Raw genomic sequence first — 23,047 nt, forward strand, 5'->3', positions numbered from 1 at the left:
GACTGCTACGGACGCAGGTTCGAATCCTGCCTCGGGTATGGATATGTGTGGTGTCCTTAGGTTAGTTAGGTTTAAGTAGTTCTACGTTCTAGGGGACTGATGGCCATAGCAATTGAGTCCCATAGTGCTCAGAGCCATTTGAACCATTTTTTGAACTTCCTCCACACCAGTGTGGTACAGTGTAAACAGTTTTTGTTTACATCCTATGTATATACGCCGTTCATATACAATTCCTGCTTGTGACACAGCAGTTAACATCCGATATACTTCTTGGTTCGTGTAGACCACGTGCAGTGGATACGCACAAGACAAAGTATGATAAATTCACATAGCATCAGTCACACATCCAACCAAGCTGGGAAGAAATACTATCTTTCCCTACTTACGACCCACCTGTTTCCTGGTTCATTGCTGAAACTCCTCGGGCAATTTGCGAACAATTTTCTTCGTTTAGACCAAGCATTTACATGAAATCTTTATAATGTGTTAATTTTACGTACCAATTAGTAATGTGATTTTCAGTGTTGCTATTTTTGAGCTAAATGAAATTGCGATAGTCCCGCAAATATTACTTTGCGTGAAAGTAGTACATAACTTTTCACTTCTTTTACCGGTATCTATACGTCGTTTGATTTTTCCGTTCACATCGAAAAGTCGCTCTGTGTTTTACGGGCCAACTATTCCTACCAGCATGGACTGAATCAGGACGGCAAAATGACAGTAAAATCGTCAATTTGACATTTGGTCTCAAGAAGTAAAATCTGAACCAGCAGAGAGGTGTAAAGTATGTTTTGTTGTGAGAGCAGCGAGCATGTACTGTGCTTCAGGCATTGATAGCTGGGACAGTGCTGGGGCCCGTAATGGAGGAGGAGCAGCAGCAGCAGCCGCAGCCTGACCCGAGGAGGCCTCCCCCACCCCCGCCTGCTCCCCCGCGGCCGAGGCCACCAGTGCCACCCCCGCAGCCTCCGCAGCCACCACCAGCTCCACCTGCTGGACCCAAGATGCTGGTTATCGGTAGTCGGGTTTATCAGCTAGTCCATCTGGGAACCTATGTAATCAAACCGTAAGTATTTATTTTTGTCATGTTCGTCAAAAAATTATTAATACATCTCCTTACGCATCAGAAATATCACATAGTTTGCTTATACTTAGTGGAATCTACATATCACAGTACTTCATTCTACTTCTTATACCAGCCTCCGTAGTTTCAGTTACTTACTTACAGCAATGCGTTTACACTAGAACCAGAGGATCCCTATTCGTAACCAATCAGTGGACAAACTTCTCTATACAATATCACTAATGGTAGTGAAAATAGCAATACCAAAATGTATAAGTCTTATTGAAATGAATGTTATAACGCAGAGCAGGTATATGGAACGCGCATACGATCAGGATTACAAAAACGAGCATGACTTCTTCTTTTGAAACATTCTTCTACTAGGGAATGGGGAAACAGTAGGAGGGACTAGACCCCTTTCGTTATCACTCGTTTTATTTAACAGTCATATCAACAAATTCCTTTAAAACAACAATATCTTACTCCTGGTTACTTCAGGAAATAGGAATTGTAAGTCACAAGAATTTAGTGAATCTGCTACCAATGTCCTTTTATGGAACACAGTCTATCTTATATTTAAGAAAATTTTAAAACCACTGACAATTATGCCCCTGACGGCTTGAATTAAGAAGTCTTCGCACACTGAGACCTGATGTTCTCAAAACATTTACCTAAATAACAACCTGCCAGAGATACACCCAATAAATAGCCGGATGAAGTTAATACAAAGGCACTTGTTTCACACTCAAGAGTCAATCAATATCACTAAAGCTTAAGGTTTCAAACTTCGGCTCCAAGGCTCAATAACACAAATAGTCAGCGCGAAGTGTTACTAAGAGTAACACAGCTACAACCTTTCACAATTGTATATTGCTCTTGTGACAAGGATTAATAAATATACTAAATACAATAAATACCCAAGTAAACACAATTAGCGCCAGAATTATTTAGCGAGGAGTGACGCCAGGTCGCTCGAGGGCAGAACGAAAACTTAGCTTGGAGAAGCCAAGACAGAAGGTGGCACTTCGTACAAGACCCACTTCTCGAGCTTCGACCCGGAGTCACCTCCCGCTACACAGGATTTCACAGGCCCGCTACCCATAGGTGGAAAGGTAGTGCTTACTCCAAAACACCAGTCAGCCAGCTGTAATATTTAACAAGCGCACTCAACAGGTCCGCAGGGCAATCCAATAATAAATCGGCACACTGCCTTTGTACCCACTACGAATGAACTACACAGACAAGGTACAACCAACAGCACAAATCTCATCAATAACCTTAAGGAGAATTGCCTGCTATTAAGATATTAAAAAACTTGCAATTACTATCAAGGCCGGCGGGCACTCCAATCTTAGTCACAATAAAATTACGTGAACTCTTATGGTCGATTGTTCGGTGTAAACCGTAACGAGCACAATTTTGAATATTTCATTATAAGCTTTACTGGGGATCACTACGCTAAGGCTACCAAACACTCGAAAGCAGTATATTTCGATAAACAGATTGTGGTCTTGCAGCTGATTACGTATTACATCAAACAACAGTTTCTCACGAGTTGGAAGAGGCACGCTCGTGCATTATATTAATATTTAACACCTGTCTTAAGCACCATGAACTCTTCATAGGCACACCTTTACTTCAATGGTAACATCCATGCGCTAATAGTTACCAGAAGTGAAGTAGCAGCCCTCTTCACCTTCACAGACATGCCCTATGTAAAATCTCACTTAACGTCCGATATGGCCGGTGTCGGGTACAGCAGGCGGCAATAAGGCAGCGGACGACCGTAGACAGCCGCGTCGGGAACTGGCAGCACGCAACCCAAGGCAGAAACAAGCTTCCTCACAGGCGACAGGATAGGCTCCCTACCAAGCTGCCCCTTACACGTGGTCGGTTCCCGCTCCACTACACGCACACTCCTGCCTCAGGTAACATCGAACACCAACTGTCACATCCTTGGCGAGTGCCTCCAGTTAACTCCTCCGGCAAAGATAGGCGGTCAAGGCTCAGTACGCGCCACAGGCAAAGATAAGAGCGCGAAGGTGAGGTACTTGCAAACATGCTGGTTTGCCATCAAAACACCACTGCTCAAATAAGATGTATACGTCTTATTGAAATGAACGTTGTAACGCAGAGCACGTATATGGCAACACGCATACGATCAGGATTACAAAAGCCAGCATGACATTTTCTTTTGAAAGTTCATTATGGTGTTTCGTAAGGAAACTATCGGAGCACACAAAGAAAAGAAAATAACTGCCTAATCCTGGCGCGAAGAACGCCCACCTTTAGCGAATACCGTCACAGGTGTGACAAAAGCTGAATAAATGGCTGTAATTACCAATCTGCGGTCATGAAAGTATTGGGTTTAATGCGCAGTCGACATTATAGCAACTAGAGACAGACTTGAGTACCGTCCCAGAATTTACATTTAGCGAATAAAGGAAAGACGGAAGACATAAGATGAATCGTCGGATGGAGATTTGAGCCACTAATGCGAAGAGTATAATATTGTAGCCATTGCGTCACTTCAATCGCAGGCACCGTGCTGATGCATAACTTAACGAAACATCTTCCTAGTGGGCGATTACTTTATCCGAAATGTTTAAGAATGTATGAATCTTTCTTATCTTAATATTGATATTATCCCTTCTATCGAAAATATTTCGTAGTTCTTATTTAATGCGTACACATAATATAAGAATTGCCAGTATGCAGGTACACCGAAAACGGTTCTTAAACACGTGCGACGTCCATCTCAAATAATTCGAAAAACGAGAAAATTAGCCTTATATTTTTTAAAAGCGTTAATATTTTTATATGTGCCAATTACTGTAAAAGAAAACACCTTTCATAATGTTTACTAGATTTAGAGTTACAATTCGGTATAGCTTGCGCTACTTTCCGAAGGCGACAACTTGTCGGTGGTGTAGCTCATGATGTCGGTGAACTACGAAGCGGAATTTCTGTTGTTGATGGAGGTGTATCACAATATTATCACGTAGAACAAGGGATAGTTAGATGAATGACGAACACTAACTTCATTTAACCAAGGTTTATTCAGCACTTGCACATACAAGAGCGTCGCATTTGATGATTGTAATAGTATAACTTGTATTCTACGAAAATATGATTTTACAAAGCTCTAGGGACTGGATGTTTACAGTATTTTAAGTGCTACAAGTTTTTTAAGTGCAAGGAAATGAATCTAGAACTTTACAGAACTTTTCCTCAAACATCAGCAAGAACTGTCGAGAGGGATACCTTGTTTGGGATTAAAGTGGAAGGTATGGATGCAAACAACGAACAGGTATGACTTCCGAGTAAATTAGTGAGATTTGTACTGATAGCGGTTTTCGCAGCTTACTTTCCTCCAAATATATCCGATTCCCAGTCGCTTTATGTGGTTACATATGTCTAAAGCTTCATTTTAAAACTCAAATCTGTTATTACATACACATTTTCAAGGAAGTTGTGTAATTTTTACGTGAATTACCCCACTTTCGTGGGTTAGCGAGCATGGCTGACTTCCATGTAGGGGGACCGAATTTAATTCCTGATACTGCCAGGGACTTTTCATTTTTGAAGGGGGCAGGAGGAGGAGGAGGATAGGAACGGGATCCACTCAGACTCTTGATGGCAAATTGAGGAGTTACTTGAATGGGAAGTAGCGACTCTCAAGGTCTGCAAAGTCGACAGCGACCGGAAGAGCGAATCACTGACGCCACGCCCTTCCATACAGCAAACAAATGAACCTGTTGTCTGAGGACGACATGGCAGTCGGTCGGGCACTAGTGGCTCTTCTGAGACCAGAACGGTGGAGCGCTCATCACTTTTTCCGAAATATGTGCATTAGAATCCATGAACAATTTCTTTCAGGCTTTCCTCCCCTCATCCCCCCATCATTAAAATAACGCAGCATTTTCATATGTGAACATTTTCTGAAGCTTTTGGGAGTCACATGTAGGCGTAACAGCCGCTAGAGAGTGCTGTGTTCATAAGTGTAGAGTCTACTACCGCGTACACGTCAACTCTTGAAGATACTGTATAAACAAGTTGCTTACTCGAGACTCAATTTCGTGCTCTGTCGGTCTGTAAGCGCACGAGTTATGCGGGTTGCAGGAGTCAGGGGGGCGTCGGGTCTTGTTAAGCGACATTCTGACCGTCCTTACCGCGTGATAACGCCAAACCTGCCTACAGTGAAGACGTGTATCAGAGCCCCTCATACACTGCGCTGCCTCAGCACTTTGTCTGCACCTAATATCTTCGCTGCGAGTGCCGCGTAGCTATTCGTGATGAACATGTTTCTCTAACTGCTCCCCCTGCAAATTGGATAGGAATCACATGGTTTTAAGTTACCGTTTTGAAGAATCTGTTGATTTATACTTTCCTCAATCATTGCCACGTAACATAACTGTTTGTTAGAGTCTGCACTTGGAATACAATAAAAACAATCAACATTAATGTGATTCATAGGATACTTATTGCAACGTGTCACAGACGCAAGAAAATGAAATGCCAGACACAGTGACGAAAAAAGAACACTTCGAATTCAGCACGTCAAAGAAGCTCAGGACGGTCGCAGAGAAGTTGGGTTTAATGGTCAACGGCACAAGTTAGTAACGACTTTGTGTCACCGACTTACATGCTTCATCTGCATCAAACTATCAGTGCTAGAAGACAACAATATAAGCTTTCAAAAACTTATTGTTCTGCCCGTCTTTTCACTAAAGACGATGAATTTCAAACTCAAAACGTTGGTAAGACGGACCAAATGTGCATACGAAGTAGTCGCTGTTTGCTGCGGAGTTCAGTGACAATTCAGCTACTGTGTGTTGCCACAAGGCAAAGGTGAACTTACAGCCCATTGAAGTTTGTGAAGAGCGTCGAAAACTCATAGAGAAGCATTGTGACGATAGTAAGAACTACCTAGAAAATATCACACAGTTGAACAATGCCCTGGCATTTGCTTCACTGCAGTTTAATTCGGTTGATATTACTGACAGTTGTCCATATTGTTTCAAAATACAGTGTCAGGTTTATCACGCGACTGTAAATTCACAACCTCCTGCAGGAGTTCCACCAACTTACACCTGCCTTTATACTGTATTTTGGTATTGCAACATTGTACTTTCTATTAATAATTATTTGTATTTACTTGTTCCTGCATTACTATATTACCTATCGGTCACCAGGATACAGTGCGAATCATTCGCACGAGTCAACTAGACTGTATTGAATACCAGAAATTTTTTTATAAAGTGTTTTTATAAAGTACTGTTAATAGAGAGTGTATAAAAGCCAGAAAACATGAACAGGTTGTCCCTCAAAACTTTTGACATCGTAAGGCAGGAGAGTACGTATGATGTCCCAACTTTCGAGTTGTAAACCTGCTAAATGCGTAACCTCTTAAAAGGTTCTCATCCAATACCAATTACGTGTTGCGACAAGTGTGTATGCGAATGAAGAGCAGCATGTGTCCCTGAAGCTCATGTAGGCCCATGGAGGCTACGCTGGATCAGGTAGGTAGCTCAGTTGCCGAATTCCATGAAGCCACTCTGACACCAGTTTCGCCGACAGCATCAAATTTATCTCCTTTCTTCAAGAGCATTTAGAACGACCACGATTTATCTTTTTTAGCTACGATATTCCTAGGAGGAGAGTGCATTAACGTTTTAACAATACTGTTTCGCTACACGATCACAGAATTGTGCTTGTAAAGTAACCACTATGTATCGTCCTCAACATACCTTTCAGTATATTTTCACTTCACTTTCAGCAACACGACACTCTGGCATTTAAGGCGATGGTTTTTATTTGTGATTCAGTGTGTCTCAATATCCTCGTAGTAGTCGTATGTCTGTCGACCAGCTTCGTATACAAGTTATAGTGTTGGATTCGAATCGCTGTGTAGAACTCCACGTTTCCCTGAGCTTCACATTTATTTCTTATTTCATGTCGCGTTTTTGGAACTATCTGTATGTTATGTACCTATTTGTGTTAACCTCAAAATTTTCCAGGAAGCCTTTTAGAACTACTTACTGACACAGGTGTGCATGAAGTGTGAGAGTAATATTTTCCACAGGCTGTATGGTCTGGATGCGGATACACAGGCTCCGGACCCAAGAAACCCTGGCAATGGTGCTAGGAACTTCACTTCCAGCGTCAGCAGTCCAATGGTTTCTGCTGGAGCCGCTGCTGCAGATCCAGAAAATAAACAGCAGTATCAGGAAACGCGTCGCCGTCACGTCACAGACCAAGCTGACGCCGAGGTCAAACGACCGAGAGTAAAAGACGAGCCTCCGGAAGCAACAGAAGCACATGGAAAGAAAAGAGCAGTCCCATTAAAAGTGCGTGGTATTACATGCAAAGATGTTTTCGTTAATGGACGCGAAGGAGTGTTAGTAAGTCCTGCTGTTCCCTCAGTATTCTCATCCTTCCACGAAAGTCTGCAGCCGGCCGGAGTGGTCGAACGGTTCTAGGCGCTACAGCCTGGAACCACGGGACCGCAACGATCGCTAGGTTCGAATCCTGCCTCGGGCATAGATGTGTGTTATGTCCTTAGGTTACTTAGGTTTAAGTAGTTCTAAGTTCTAGGGGACTGATGACCTTAGCTCTAAAGTCCCATAGTGCTCAGAGCTATTTTAACCATTTTTTTCTATGTCTGCAATTATCAGTCCTTTCAGTAAGTCTGATTTTGTATATGCATTTTTGTTTTGACACTACACTAAACGAAATAACTGGTCCAGCGACGTGCGCATCAATACTGCGTTTTGTCCTCCATGACTCTGAATGGTTAGGTTATTTGTTTTAGCAGTACCATATTCGTCAGATAAAAACTCGAAAGTACATTTCCATGTACAAGGTAGGTATATTTTCTACTATAAATTCGATTCATCAGGTAGATTAGAGGTTAACGTCCTGTTGACAACAAGGTCATTAGAGACGGAGCTCAAGCTGGAATCACTGAATGAAGGGAAAGAAAAATGGGCCACTCCCTTTTAAATGGAACCATCTTCGAATTTGTCATAATTGATTTAGGGAAATCGTGGAAAACCTAAATACGCATGCCAGGACGAGAATTTGAACAGTTGTCCTTCCCAGTGCGAATCCAGTGCGCCAAACACGGTACCACCTGAAATATATTTAGTACGTCTACGAATGGCTATGTCTGTCTGGTGCAAAACTGAATAATTTCCACAGAAAGGGTGATTATATAGAGCAGAATTAGAGGACATACTGCGAAGCTCTATGCTGTTAATTATAATGTGATGTCGTTCTGGTTCAACGGTTGCCTTGCCGTAGCAAGGCTCTGTGGACAAAAACTGTGAATAGCAACTCACCTGTCGATAGTGTGCTGAACATTCCATATCGTATTAAGAGACATGAAAGTGGCTGCTTCCTGCTCTGCATTCTTCGTTGCTGAAAAAATTAGTCCAGGAGACGGCCACTCTTCCCTCGAACTTTGTTGCCTTTTATGGTGAAATCATGCTCTTCTTAACTAGCATTTAAAAGTGTCAAGCATGTCTATTTCCTTACATTGCAAAGGCTCAACGTAAACAGACATGTAGGTAATGATGTTGTAATACTACCGCCAACTGCCAAACCTTGTGCGAGATGTTTGCTGTGTGAAGACAGGTGTTGAAACAACGACACTTGTTGGAAAAGAGGGGTTCTGTAACGACATGCACTTTTGTTTACAAGATCGCATGTAAATTGCTAGCACTGTGTCGAAGAGCGGCGTATAAGGTTCATCGCCTCACGTATGAGATCACTGCACTTTCCACTTTAGAGAAAATTCCTCGGTTCGACAGTATGATCAAGTGCTACACAAATTTTTCGGAGACTTAAATGCATGAAATTCGGCGTAGTTGTAAGGATACAGGGTTACGAACTTGAAGACAGAGAACTTCGCACCACCATAAGATTGTAGTCTTTTAGACAAAATCCTTGAGAAAACGGTAAGAGCAAGAAATGCACAAGGATATGAAAGGAACCTGTTAATTCTGTTTTGTACTTCGGCTGTCGTTTTGTACGGTGTATGTATGGGGTACTGTAACGAATGGTTACTACACAATTTTAACTTAACGGCTTATTTCACCGACTGTAATCCAGCCACCAGTAATCATGTAATTGCGGGTGGAAATGTCAAAAGGTATCGCCTACCTACCAATGACATGCTGTCCAAAATGTCCTCAAGTGCATTAACAACGACCTTTTCAGTTCACCTTCTCCTTATGCAGTTCCATCATCATATAAGTTTTTCCCTTAAAAGCCATGACTTGTGATAATATTCAATTGACATTACGTTTCCCATTTCATGCAGACTTCCCTGTGATGTTACTCTTGTTCGTTATAAAAACTCTTGTCTCGAATGTGGTCTTCACGTTCGTTCTTCTGATAAAATTTTTTTGATGGCTACTAACATCTTCGATAATGTGCTTGTGGGTTTCCAGAACAAGATTGTTCTCGTTCACGACTTTTTCTGTCGATATGCCAGCTGAATGACGTTCCCAAGGATCTTTTATTTCAGTCGGTTTTTTGCCGCTTTAGAAACTTACATCTCAGTCACATGGGCTTGTCTGGTCTCATACTCATTCACTAAAATCTTTTTACAGTTTGAGCGCTTTAATCGCGACATTACAATTTTTGAATCCAAACTTTTTCAATGAATCTTCTTGTTTGGGTGAGCAAAACTTTATATCCAACAAATATTAAGAAACAATCAGTAATCATTGATCACCAAAGATCTCCCCAATCGCTCATACTGATGAATTTTCTTTCTTAATGTGCTGACATAGAAACATCATGCATTGAGATAGTTAAGTGATGGCAAATATTGCCGTAAATAATCTCCCGCCCACCTCAGATACTGAAAACTTAAAAAGTGCTTCCTATATCTTGTAGGACCTCCTTTAGTATGTCAAATTCATGAAATGAAAGTGACGTATACAGTACCTACCTCCGGATGTATTTCGGAGTGATTAAGATTATTTTTGTATGTAAAAGATTTCTAATAAACTACGTAATACATTACTCAGACCACCCTCCACCAAAACCAAAAACCAGCTATGTAACTTGGCGAATTGTCTTACTACAAACCACCATGGTTAGTACGTATGCTGTTCTTTAGAGATGTGTATGACACTTAGCAACCGATCATGAGAATCACCACTGACTGAGTGCGTTTTTCCACTGAATACAATCCACAGTTTAAAATTTCATTTCACTACTTTATTGTATCACTATCATGTTGCACAGTTCTTCTGCAACTATTTAAATTCTTGGATGAAAGGCCTTGTGTCACTCCAACTCACCCAGGTGTCAATATCTGAGCCTTACCCACTATAGGGCCTTTTCCTATGTCAAGCTGAATCTGAGAGCAATCCTGCTGAACTTCTGCTTCCGTATCTCAGGTACGTCAAACGTCATAGCACGCATCTCATCGGATAATCTGTTATTTATCCTTCATTTCCGGCAAACTTGAGGTGTGGCAATGTTACTTGCCTGTTAGTACGGACAATGTTCATCAGGCTTCCACAACTGCGTATAGAAATGGGGTGGCTGGGCACATCACGGTGGGAAGAAATTTCCCGTAATTGACACTTACAGTGCTTTCTTGACACGGCAGACCGATGATTATTAAGCTTCTGAGAATCTGGGATGTCATATGCCACGCATCGTCTTCATGTGCCAAATCCCAACAATTATCTTCCTGCATTCATGATCATACTAGTACTTCATTGCAGACAATGCATCCATGCGCTTTTACATGGTATCGGTGTCACACGGCAGTTTATACTTTGCTATCCCATCACATTTTAGACAGCTGTACATTACAACAGGCAAGAAGCTACATTATAGCTGTCATGCGGAAGACAAGGAAGCAAAACTACAAACGGCCATTGTAATATTCGATCTTCTAAGAGGGTTTCCACAAAGCTGACACAATTTAGACACATTACGATATCTCTCGTTGTTTCGCATGATTTTCACCACTGTTTGCAATATCTGATTAAATACATCTTTAAGAATTTTTTTATGAAATTCAAGTAAAAGCTGCCAGAAGCTGATAATGACTGGAATTGTAAAATCTACAGTAGCTCACTTTTATTATGCTTATTACACAGGTGACAGTTTCTTGGGAGAAGACATTTTGTGAATCCAAGCCCGAATTGAAAACTGAAAGCAAAGATGCTGTAGTACCGACCATCGCCGAACTGCAAGATAATCAAAATGCCCAAAGGTAAGATATTCATAGGTTCTTCTGTCAACTTAATTTTGCCTGCCTGGTAGAGGCAGGCAAAATTAAGTCGCAGTCTAGACAGAAATGAAACTTCTCGTACTAAAGTGGTGAGTTCTATGTAGATACGCTAACTGTACTTACATTTTTTCTCTTCCAAGGACCGATCATCAGACGGTACGTAAGACGGAATCCATCTACGATAATACTATGGAAGTTTCCAGAACCTATGGTGCAAAACAACAAGCAGAATACGTCCAATTGAAAGCAAATAATGCCCAATGTGACTGCACTGCGATCTGTGTTAAAGATCTGGACAACGTCAAGCCTAGACCTTCCAGTTCTGAAGATTCAGGTAACTACGTTTGTCACAGTCGTGAACCTGAAACACTGAAGACTGGAGCAGGACCCTTGATGACTGCCGTCGGCAGTAGGTAAGAAACATGATATATACTCCATAATGTAGTCTCTTGTAATTATAGTTTACATATAACTAGTGCATACTCCATTTGTGATAATGGCAGCCAACACAGAAACTGTAAGTCACTCTAAGTCACGTAATTAAAATCACCTCTAGACTTACCGCTTAGAGCAAACACCTAATTTGTTCTTCATCCTAATGTACACACCAGACATTAATGTACAAAGTGACTGAGAGCTCCTTGCTATAGTCATTAAAACTATTAGGAAATACTGTTGACTGTACTACAACGAATACATCGTCAGAGATAACAATAATGCATAAATGTTAACTGTTAGTTTTGAGAAGGATGTGATCATGGAGTATCTTCACAGGCAAGTCTCATAGCGACAAGCGTTTGTTAATGAATAGGGGAAAATACTTTCCTAATGAGCGAATTCCCATTGACAAATCTGTGCGACGGTTTTAGTTTTCCTCTCCATCATGTGAATCAACAGCCAACTACACTTAATGAACAGTGAGCCTTATTTCATTGTGCCTACATTTTTACTAGTGGTCACAATAATGTTATTGAACACTTTATGCACATATGATGATACAATAATTCCACAGAGTTTATAAGGGAAGCTATGGGTACTAAGAAACTGTAAAAGAATGCACAGTGTAGTATCACCTGTAAGTTGGGATCTTTATTTTACAATAACTTTATCAATGCAGCTTCACCGAGTCACTTAGAAGATACAGTTAGCCACAGCTCTGTCTTCGTCTCTATGTTCTCACTGCTGTTATCGTTGAAGTGATACGAAAGCCGTTACTGTAGTAGATCCGTTATCAGGCTCCCTATCAGTACACCATCACTTTATGTGACCATTGTGTCTGTGATCCATAAGTGTTAGGGCAGATTGTGGCAAACAATGCCTGTATGCATGTGGGAAGTCTATAAACTTAAACTGGATAAGTTTAATGAAAGAGCCACTTACTTTCTAAGCATTTATGATTTAGACGATGGTATATCAAACAGCGTCCCACATGCACCAGAATGTACATGCATAATATTTGCCTATTTCTTTCGCTTAAATTATGTTTTGGTTGCCAATCTTTCGCTATCTGACAGTTTGATTTGTGAACCCACACTCTTGTTAACTGAAAGCATGGTATTCGTAGGCATAGTCTAAACTGAAAAATTAAGACAGTCAAAAATTATGGTTCAGTTGAAGCGTTGCAATGTTTAGCAAGCATTAATATTCAGGTCTCTAAAGCTTCATCTTTAACATTGTGTGTGCACTGAGTGTGCTTCCAGTAATGGCCTGAATGCGACCTTTTCAGCACGATATGCCTTTTCCACTAATGTTGACATTTAATCATTGAAAAAAGTTCCTTTTTAGTGAGAATTAATGTGTCCAACAACCACCCTAGACAATATGTCTCTTGCATGATAAACACACAAACCGACCGTAATTAAAAGCACAGGAAAGCAAAATACTCGGAAATTTTAAAAAGTGCTCCATGTTGACTTCTCCTGTAAAATTTTTCCTTAGCATCTATTACCAAAGCATTTATTTTTAACTTCATCTTTGATAGCGAGTTCTCAAATACAAAATAAAAGAAAATTTATTAAGACATTTGACATTCAAGTATAAGGCATGCTTAATGTTCACAGTATATCACATTTACCATTTACATAAGCGATATATCTAATTTGACCAGCTGTTTATCAAATTGTTTCACTGTTACAAACTGTAGATTAATTCATAAAACATTCAACACCATATGCTACAAGGTTCAATTTGAATGAGACACAGAAGCTGTAATAAGATGATCAAAACATGTAGAGACAGCAGATTTTAAGGCCAATTCATTATTGTATTAAAACAGTGCCATCAAAGTTACACAGTTCTAGAGGGAAAAAAGAAATCAGCAATTAAGACCCTTTAATCTTGCAACATTTTAGAATTGGCCCATAAACGAAATATGAGGATATTTCAATTACTGGTTAGGTTTGTTTCATCTTGATGGATTGAACCTCAGGGTTGGGGATGGGAAGTGGTTCAGTTTTCTTTCATTAATATATTCTTCATTGATAATTTATTCAGCCATTTTACTTACTGCATTTAATTTACTCTTGCCTGCAAAGCAGGCTAGAAACTTTGGATACTGTATGTTTTGCATTTCTATTGATATACAAAAGAACTGACTTAATTTGTTCTTTCAGTAGCGTTGCTGATTACCAGTGTGGTTAAGTTTTCGATCACTTTCAGTATTTCAGTGTTATGACTGAGTCGAACTGCCACAAGCACAACTGAAGATGGAAGGGTATAATAACGAAAATGAGCAAGTGAATTAAATATCATCACCAAAACAACAGATTTTCAGTATCAATATATTTATGTAAATTATTGTCATCTTGTTACTACGTTTGGTACAGATTGCGTGCATGTACATTGTTTCAGGTCTTCTGCGGAATCAAATTTGCAGCACACTGCACACCATGGCTGTGTAGGGCCACCTTCCTGGCACTGTGCCCAGTGACAGACACCAATGTAACCACATAGTTCCACACTCAGCCACATAGAGGTTAGTTTTGCCTCAATCTTCCTCGTTTCTGCCACATTCTTGAAATTAAGCAAAAACTGACTTCATGTGATGGTTATTAAGATCTTTGTTTTGGGATGATATGCCCCCACTAGATATGATTAGAATAGGATTATATTTAGCACTCATTTCTCACTGTAATTTTGTTTCCTTTTCCAAACTCTTTCAAGTAGCTTCTCAATTCTCATGATGAAACTGATAGATTTTAAGCTTAGTTCTTTGCAACAAGACAGAATCTTAGGCACGATAAGCAAGTGGTATAGCATTAACAATGCATGTGCAGTTTCAATAATCTTCAGACTATCGGAATTACAGGTGATATGTGAACACTAAATCATAAATATTTTCATCAAATTTCATCACTTATTTTCGTTTTAACGTAAAATTGAAGGGTATAAAAATATTCATAAATGATTAATGCCGACAATGTTAGATAAAATGTAAGATAACAGCTTGTTCTTTCTTCCAAACTGTTGCTTTTCCATTTCTTGCACTTACTCATTTTGTATTTTTAATTTACTTGTGGAATATGTTTGATGGATACTCATTTGTATCAAAATCATTAATTACCATTACCATATCGTTATATACATCATTATGTATATTATTATGTAACTCTGTATTGTGATAACATAATTCAGTATTGTTTTTATACCCTGGCATCATAACATCTTAATGAAATTTGTACACTGAATTCATTGATAATTCTCATATGCTCATCCCAACATTGATACAGTTATTTATTAACACTACGGGTTTAATGTTATGTATAGAAACTACATTCATATTACATGTAATGTTTTTCTTACAATTTAGTTTCAATATCAAATTAATCAAATACTTACCATTAGACATTACACTTACATGAACACTTTTATGTGTAAAATGATAAATGGAAATTGAATGCATTACACTGGATTTTGTTACTTACCCCAATAACATAATATATTGTTATTGGTGTTTCCAGGCACATAATTGTGATTTTAGCTGTTAGATTGACCTTATTAGTTAATTTTTTAATACGAAGTATGCTATGATAAATAAGTTACATTTTGGCTACAGTTGTAATTTTTTTTACTTATTTTACTTACTTATATCTTTCTAATTGCGCCTCTGGGTCAAAAATTATGAAATCCATGATAAAACTGAAAGAAAATGAACAATGCCTCATCTTGATTATTTATGCACTGGTTTAATTCTTTTTTTCTTATAATTGTCCTATTACTCAAATTGTGTCATCTTTCTCAGCGCTATACTACTAGTGGAATCCCTCTTTAGTCCCCTGGAATAATTAGACACAATAACGTCTTAACTTCGAGGGTAGTCTCAAGATTGAGGTCAAAAATCTGTGAGTATGACATAAACCAACTATAGTAATGTAGAGTATCACTATATTGTCTGTCATAATTGACCTGTTGTCAACTATTCCTAAGACACTTAATAGAAGTGACTGACCGAGGCTGAAGAAGAACATCAGGTTCTAATAACCTACCTTCTGAATATAATGACTGCATATGTGAATGTAGATTTTGTCATCGCGTACAGCTGATGAGAAGCTCTCTGGTTTGCAGCAGAGTGGCAGTATTATAAAACCATGACTTTTCGACAAGTGGCATACCTATCATTCTCTGGCGAAGAAGATGATGAGTATGTCTCTCATCGAATAAATCGCAGTTTTATAAAACTGTCACCTGGCTGGAAACCTGAGAGCTTTTCATCAGTTATAATGACTACTGGTGAGAGTGTGCAGTGGAGTGAGATATCCACATAGTACGAAAGGAGAAGAGATCATTATTGGGTAGGAGAACAAAATGTGTAGATAGAGTAGCTTAATCGAGGAAACATTTTTCTTCATCCTAAACAATGGCCTCCTTCCTTGCTGTGTGTGAGAGCTCTGTCTTACAAGCATCTGTTGATTGTGCGTTACTGTAATGGATGTATCTTTCGTGCAGAGTCATATTTTTGTTATATAATGAGGACATAAGAAATAAGGTGAAACATTATCCTATACCTCTTGAACGGCAGAATAGAGTCAATGACAGCTAAATTTTCCATCCAATAGATATGTCACCATTAACAGTGCTAGATACCCTCACATCATGAGTCTTTTGGATGAAATTGGAATTTAACCAAAGACATTGGTACAAAGTCTAATAAACAGGAATACTTGGCTTGCTTCTGTCCTCTTTCAATGAATATGCTGGTTGTAGAAGTTTTTTGTGCCACCAGGATTGATACTGGCTTCGTCTGAGTGAAGCTCTCCCATACTAGAGTGTTTAGCAACCGTGGCTCCCAGGACAAAACACTGTGACTCAGATTAGATCAGTATGTGGAGTTTGGAGACTTGGGAGCGCCATAATGGTCAACTGGTGCATTATGTCATGTAGTGTGCTTCAGTGGTTCAGTTGGTTAGTCTGTTGATCCTGAAATTAATGGTCCTTTCCATGGTGCTGTATCCATTTCATACTGTGCACCTTCGATGTTCCTAAGTTATTAGCCATCGTATCCTTTCCACAAGAAGTTCTGATCAACATAAAATGCATCAGAATGTCTCTCCATTTTATGAATAGGAATAATTTCATTATCTAATCCATTCTTTCTTCTACCAAACAGGATTTTTCAATAAAATTATGTACTGTATGGTTTCCCACCATGTTATTTACAATAATAGTTGCTCTGGAAGAATGTTCTTGATTAAAGTCTCTGGTACTTTGTATTACAGATAAGTGTTACTATTACTACCAGATATTTCTGTCTTGTCTAAATTAATTTTAGCAAGTTATAGTTCTTTGTTTCCATAATTTATTTCATGCAACGGTGTAATTTTGGAAAATGAGAAGGAGTTTTGTGTCTTAGTTCTATACTAAGAAACACACTACAAGGCTAATATCATGATTTTATCGAACAACCTAACAGTGTCCTTAGTTTAACAATTATATCTATTTCAGGTTCTATAAGTTCCTGTCCAACACCACTTCTTTTCGTCTGGTTATTGTGTACTATTGAGCAGGACACTGCCAGTGTGAGTGCTGTTGCCGGAGATAATTATGTGTTACCTGAATCCCTGAATGAAATGTGTGGAAATGTGAGTGTGCCAATGCTTACAGTTTAGCTACTCAGAGCGAAATTGTGGCTCAAATATGAGTTGGACAAGCTATTGCTACAAACAGGGAAGGAACAGTGAAAGACAATCTATACATTTTGCAAGAAGATGAAGACTCCATGATATTTTATAATGACTCTTAATCTGTTTTTCTTTTGGCCTCATGATAGTAGTCAATTTTCAAGTACTCAGAAATCTTTGCCTTTCAGTACACTGTGAAATTTGTGTGTAAAATCTTCCATTGTAACGGTTTAAATCAGCAACACAACAACTGTGTGAGAATATAAGCCCCCATGACTAAGGACAGTTCTTAAAGTGTTGTGATACTATGAACATAGGGCTGCAAGGGATTCTGTTTTCATTGACTGATGATTTGATAGCAATAGCAATATGTTACAGTGAAATTCAGTAATGGTATTCTACTGCTGTATGAATATATTTGTTAAAATAAAGAGTATTAGACATATTTTAAACCAAACTCATTGTTTTTTGTTGTCCTGTTACATCACAAACACAGCAATGTCTCAAAACCAACAATATCAGTAGGTAGCAATAAAGATAACCCTGCCAGACAAACATACAGTAATAAAAAGGATTTTTTTAGATTTGCAAAAGAATAATGTAAACATATTTTGCATTAAAGCCAGTGAGTAACATAACTTTTATATCGAAATTATGAGTCTCAATATACTTAAAAATGTTCAGCTAAACTTAACATAGTGATTTCAAAATTGAGTCTCCCAATGGTGCACCCTGCACAGTCTTCAATAACCTTTACCCACAAGTGTTTTCTAATATAGACTCAAATATAATAGATAAAACTTATAATTTAGCCAATAAGAGGTGAGCTTAGTGTGCAAACTGTACATTATTGATGTCTGCATGCCCTGTGAATGCATATTTATTGAAAATATTGGTGTTTTGAGAAGACACAACACATGGCTCTTCTACCTACTATCTGAATGGCAGCAATGAACCAGAAGTCACAGAATAATACAACACTTTAGTGATGATAATATAGTTCTATATCATTTGTATACATAGGTCGAAATATTTATTGAAACATTTCTATGCATCTTTGTTTCTGTTCATGTCTGTGGCAAATGAGAACAACAAATAGCATTCTCCAACTTTTTACAAAATATCTTCCATCTAAATCGTAAAATTTCCCTCCCTTTGTGAATGGGCTTTCGAACATGAATTCTAGATATTAAAACCAAATGTAAGACTGTACAGCCATTTCATTAAGTTTGCGTCATACATTATTTGCATTTGCATCTTAAAGACCATGGTCTGGTACACAAAAAATGCACAGTATTATTATATGACATGTGAAACCTTATGTCACTACACCAGTATTCTGGTGGTTAGATTGGTGAATTGTACCATTGTACCTCACGAGAAGATGGTGTCTATGTAGGTTTCTATTGACAGAAATAACCGCATTTTCTTCATACACTGCTCACTGGAGTCATTCTAAACATTCAAATGACACAAATTGTGTATAATGGCTTTATATCCTTATTATAATTCATAATATTTGTCTGACATAAAACTATAAATGCACAGATATCATATTACTCATAACTTCTCATTAGTAATTTAGTGTTGTATACCAAACTGACAACACAAATGAACAGTTATAAAGATCAGGGCAGGGTGGAGAGGGTTAAGAAAGGGATGTTGTTAGTAGTGATGTCTCCAATGAGTACACAGAACCAACAAAAAGGCTCTAGCTGTCAATATGGAATATTATGAATGAAGGTATTTGAGAAGTGCTGCTTAGGGCTAATACCTGTATTAAATACACAGCGTATTCGTATTTTAGACATCTAAGCCAGAAGAAGCTTAGAAGAATGTAAAATATGTCAGAAACACTCAATCTATGCCTTAGTAACCAAGAAACGAAACAAAGGTATAGAACACAAAGAAGCATCCCAAATACACTACAATGAATTAATTATTATTCTGTACAATGTAGTTGGAGTGGACACTGATTTAAAATTCTTGTTTCCCAACAATGATGCACACAAAATAACATATGGTTATGTTGAATGGACACAAATATGTAATCCTTGTTTCACTTCAATGATATCACACATATGGTTGTATGAAAGACTATTCTACTGCGGCACATTTCACAGACTGTGGTTCCCTGAGGGAAATTTATAGTAACATCTGAATGTGGCTGAAAAATGCACAATTATTTGGGGCATGTTCTACTTACATATCTCAAACGAACTGTGAAAGAAGTCATAAATATTATTAAAACCCATTTCCATGATTATTTTATAATGATTACTTACCTTCTTATGTGTCTGATAATAACAAGCAGTTTTCAGATGCTTAACAAGCCTGGATGTTCATTACACTGTATGTGTTTTAAAAGCCGGCCATGGTGGTCTCGCGGTTCTAGGCGCGCAGTCCGGAACCGTGCGACTGCTATGGCCGCACGTTCAAATCCTGCATTGGGCATGGATGTGTGTGATGTCCTTAGGTTAGTTAGGTTTAAGTAGTTCCAAGTTCTAGAGGACTGATGACCACAGCAGTTGAGTCCCAGAGTGCTCAGCGCCATTTGAACCATTTTTTTGTTTTAAAATTTATATGTGTAACAGTGTAGATTATCAGTACCATAAATATTTGTGATATGAACCAACATAATTAAATATAATTACTACTATGTGAAATCATTACGATACTCTGATCGCAATACACGAATGTTTTCTTTGTTAGTGTGCTGATTGATTTGAGAGTCTCAGCAGAAATGATCGTTTCCTGTGAATACAAGTTTTCCAAATAAAAAGTATTCTATGTGTCTTCTACAAAAAGAATTACTTCTTTTAGTGTTACAACTTTACAAACACAACAAAGTCAAAAATGTTTACTGTTGTTGTTGTCTTCAGTCCTGAGACTGGTTTGATGCAGCTCTCCATGCTACTCTATCCTGTGCAAGCTGCTTCATCTCCCAGTACCTACTGCAACCTACATCCTTCTGAATCTGCTTAGTGTACTCATCTCTCGGTCTCCCTCTACGATTTTTACCCTCCACGCTGCCCTCCAATGCTAAATTTGTGATCCCTTGATGCCTCAAAACATGTCCTACCAACCGATCCCTTCTTCTAGTCAAGTTGTGCCACAAACTTCTCTTCTCCCCAATCCTATTCAATACCTCCTCATTAGTTACGTGATCTATCCACCTTATCTTCAGTATTCTTCTGTAGCACCACATTTCGAAAGCTTCTATTCTCTTCTTGTCCAAACTAGTTATCGTCCATGTTTCACTTCCATACATGGCTACACTCCAAACAAATACTTTCAGAAACGACTTCCTGATGCATAAATCTATATTCGATGTTAACAAATTTCTCTTCTTCAGAAACGCTTTCCTTGCCATTGCCAGTCTACATTTTATATCCTCTCTACTTCGACCATCATCAGTTATTTTACTTCCTAAATAGCAAAACTCCTTTACTACTTTAAGTGTCTCATTTCCTAATCTAATTCCCTCAGCATCACCCGATTTAATTGGACTACATTCCATTATCCTCGTTTTGCTTTTGTTAATGTTCATCTTATATCCTCCTTTCAAGACACTGTCCATTCCGTTCAACTGCTCTTCCAAGTCCTTTGCCGTCTCTGACAGAATTACAATGTCATCGGCGAACCTCAAAGTTTTTACTTCGTCTCCATGAATTTTAATACCTACTCCAAATTTTTCTTTTGTTTCCTTTACTGGTTGCTCAATATACAGATTGAATAACATCGGGGAGAGGCTACAACCCTGTCTCACTCCTTTCCCAACTACTGCTTCCCTTTCATGCCCCTCGACTCTTATGACTGCCATCTGGTTTCTGTACAAATTGTAAATAGCCTTTCGCTCCCTGTATTTTACCCCTGCCACCTTTAGAATTTGAAAAAGAGTATTCCAGTCAACATTGTCAAAAGCTTTCTCTAAGTCTACAAATGCTAGAAACGTAGGTTTGCCTTTCCTTAATCTTTCTTCTAAGATAAGTCGTAAGGTCAGTATTGCCTCACGTGTTCCAACATTTCGACGGAATCCAAACTGATCCTCCCCGAGGTCTGCATCTACCAATTTTTCCATTCGTCTGTAAAGAATTCGCGTTAGTATTTTGCAGCCGTGGCTTATTAAACTGATAGTTCGGTAATTTTCACATCTATCAGCACCTGCTTTCTTTGGGATTGGAATTATTATATTCTTCTTGAAGTCTGAGGGTATTTCGCCTGTCTCATACATCTTGCTCACCAGCTGGTAGAGTTTTGTCAGGACTGGCTCTCCCAAGGCCGTCAGTAGTTCTAACGGAATGTTGTCTACTCCGGGGGCCTTGTTTCGACTCAGGTCTTTCAGTGCTCTGTCAAACTCTTCACGCAGTATCATATGTCCCATTTCGTCTTCATCTACATCCTCTTCCATTTTCATAATATTGTCCTCAAGTACATCGCCCTTGTATAAACCTTCTATATACTCCTTCCACCTTTCTGCCTTCCCTTCTTTGCTTAGAACTGGGCTGCCATCTGAGCTCTTGATATTCATACACGTGGTTCTCTTCTCTCCAAAGGTCTCTTTAATTTTCCTGTAGGCAGTATCTATCTTACCCCTAGTGAGATAAGCTTCTACATCCTTACATTTGTCGTCTAGCCATCCCTGTTTAGCCATTTTGCACTTCCTGTCGATCTCATTTTTGAGACGTTTGTATTCCTTTTTGCCTGCTTCATTTACTGCATTTTTATATTTTCTCCTTTTATCAATTAAATTCAATATTTCTTCTGTTACCCAAGGATTTCTAGCAGCCCTCGTCTTTGTACCTACTTTATCCTCTGCTGCCTGCACTACTACATCCCTCAGAGCTACCCATTCTTCTTCTACTGTATTTCTTTCCCCTATTCCTGTCAATTGTTCCCTTATGCTCTCCCTGAAACTCTGTACAACCTCTGGTTCTTTCAGTTTATCCAGGTCCCATCTCCTTAATTTCCCACATTTTTGCAGTTTCTTCAGATTTAATCTACAGGTCATAACCAATAGATTGTGGTCAGAGTCCACATCTGCCCCTGGAAATGTCTTACAACTTAAAACCTGGTTCCTAAATCTCTGTCTTACCATTATATAATCTATCTGATACCTTTTAGTATCTCCAGGGTTCTTCCACGTATACAACCTTCTTTCATGATTCTTAAACCAAGTGTTAGCTATGATTAAGTTGTGCTCTGTGCAAAATTCTACTAGGCGGCTTCCTCTTTCATTTCTTAGCCCCAGTCCATATTCACCTACTATGTTTCCTTCTCTCCCTTTTCCTACACTCGAATTCCAGTCACCCATTACTATTAAATTTTCGTCTCCCTTCACTTCCTGAATAATTTCTTTTATTTCATCGTACATTTCTTCAATTTCTTCATCATCTGCAGAGCTAGTTGGCATATAAACTTGTACTACTGTAGTAGGTGTGGGCTTCGTATCTATCTTGGCCACAATAATGCGTTCACTATGCTGTTTGTAGTAGCTTACCCGCATTCCTATTTTCCTATTCATTATTAAACCTACTCCTGCATTACCCCTATTTGATTTTGTGTTTATAACCCTGTAGCCACCTGACCAGAAGTCTTGTTCCTCCT

The 23,047-nt window shown here is 38.9% G+C and overlaps 1 protein-coding gene across 1 annotated transcript; it reads left to right on the top strand.

The window, feature by feature from the left end:
- Window positions 1–833: 833 nt before the first annotated feature.
- LOC126299471 (uncharacterized) lies at window positions 834–17,892 on the top strand. Its single transcript, XM_049991394.1, has 6 exons — window positions 834–1,063; window positions 7,146–7,464; window positions 11,191–11,306; window positions 11,465–11,737; window positions 14,175–14,298; window positions 17,265–17,892. Exons 1-5 carry the CDS (start codon window positions 861–863, stop codon window positions 14,251–14,253), a joined length of 990 nt encoding a protein of 329 aa, XP_049847351.1. The 5' UTR covers window positions 834–860; the 3' UTR covers window positions 14,254–14,298; window positions 17,265–17,892.
- Window positions 17,893–23,047: the final 5,155 nt, after the last annotated feature.

This window comes from Schistocerca gregaria, chromosome X, assembly GCF_023897955.1.
Source record: "Schistocerca gregaria isolate iqSchGreg1 chromosome X, iqSchGreg1.2, whole genome shotgun sequence".
In the NCBI taxonomy this organism is placed as follows: Eukaryota; Metazoa; Arthropoda; class Insecta; order Orthoptera; family Acrididae; genus Schistocerca; species Schistocerca gregaria.

Coding starts and splice junctions, on each gene's coding strand:
- LOC126299471 (XM_049991394.1), top strand. CDS start 861: ATGGAGGAGGAGCAGCAGCAGCAGCCGCAGCCTGACCCGAGGAGGCCT. Junction 7,465..11,190: donor ATGGACGCGAAGGAGTGTTA/GTAAGTCCTGCT, acceptor CTTATTACACAG/GTGACAGTTTCTTGGGAGAA. Junction 11,738..14,174: donor ATGACTGCCGTCGGCAGTAG/GTAAGAAACATG, acceptor ACATTGTTTCAG/GTCTTCTGCGGAATCAAATT.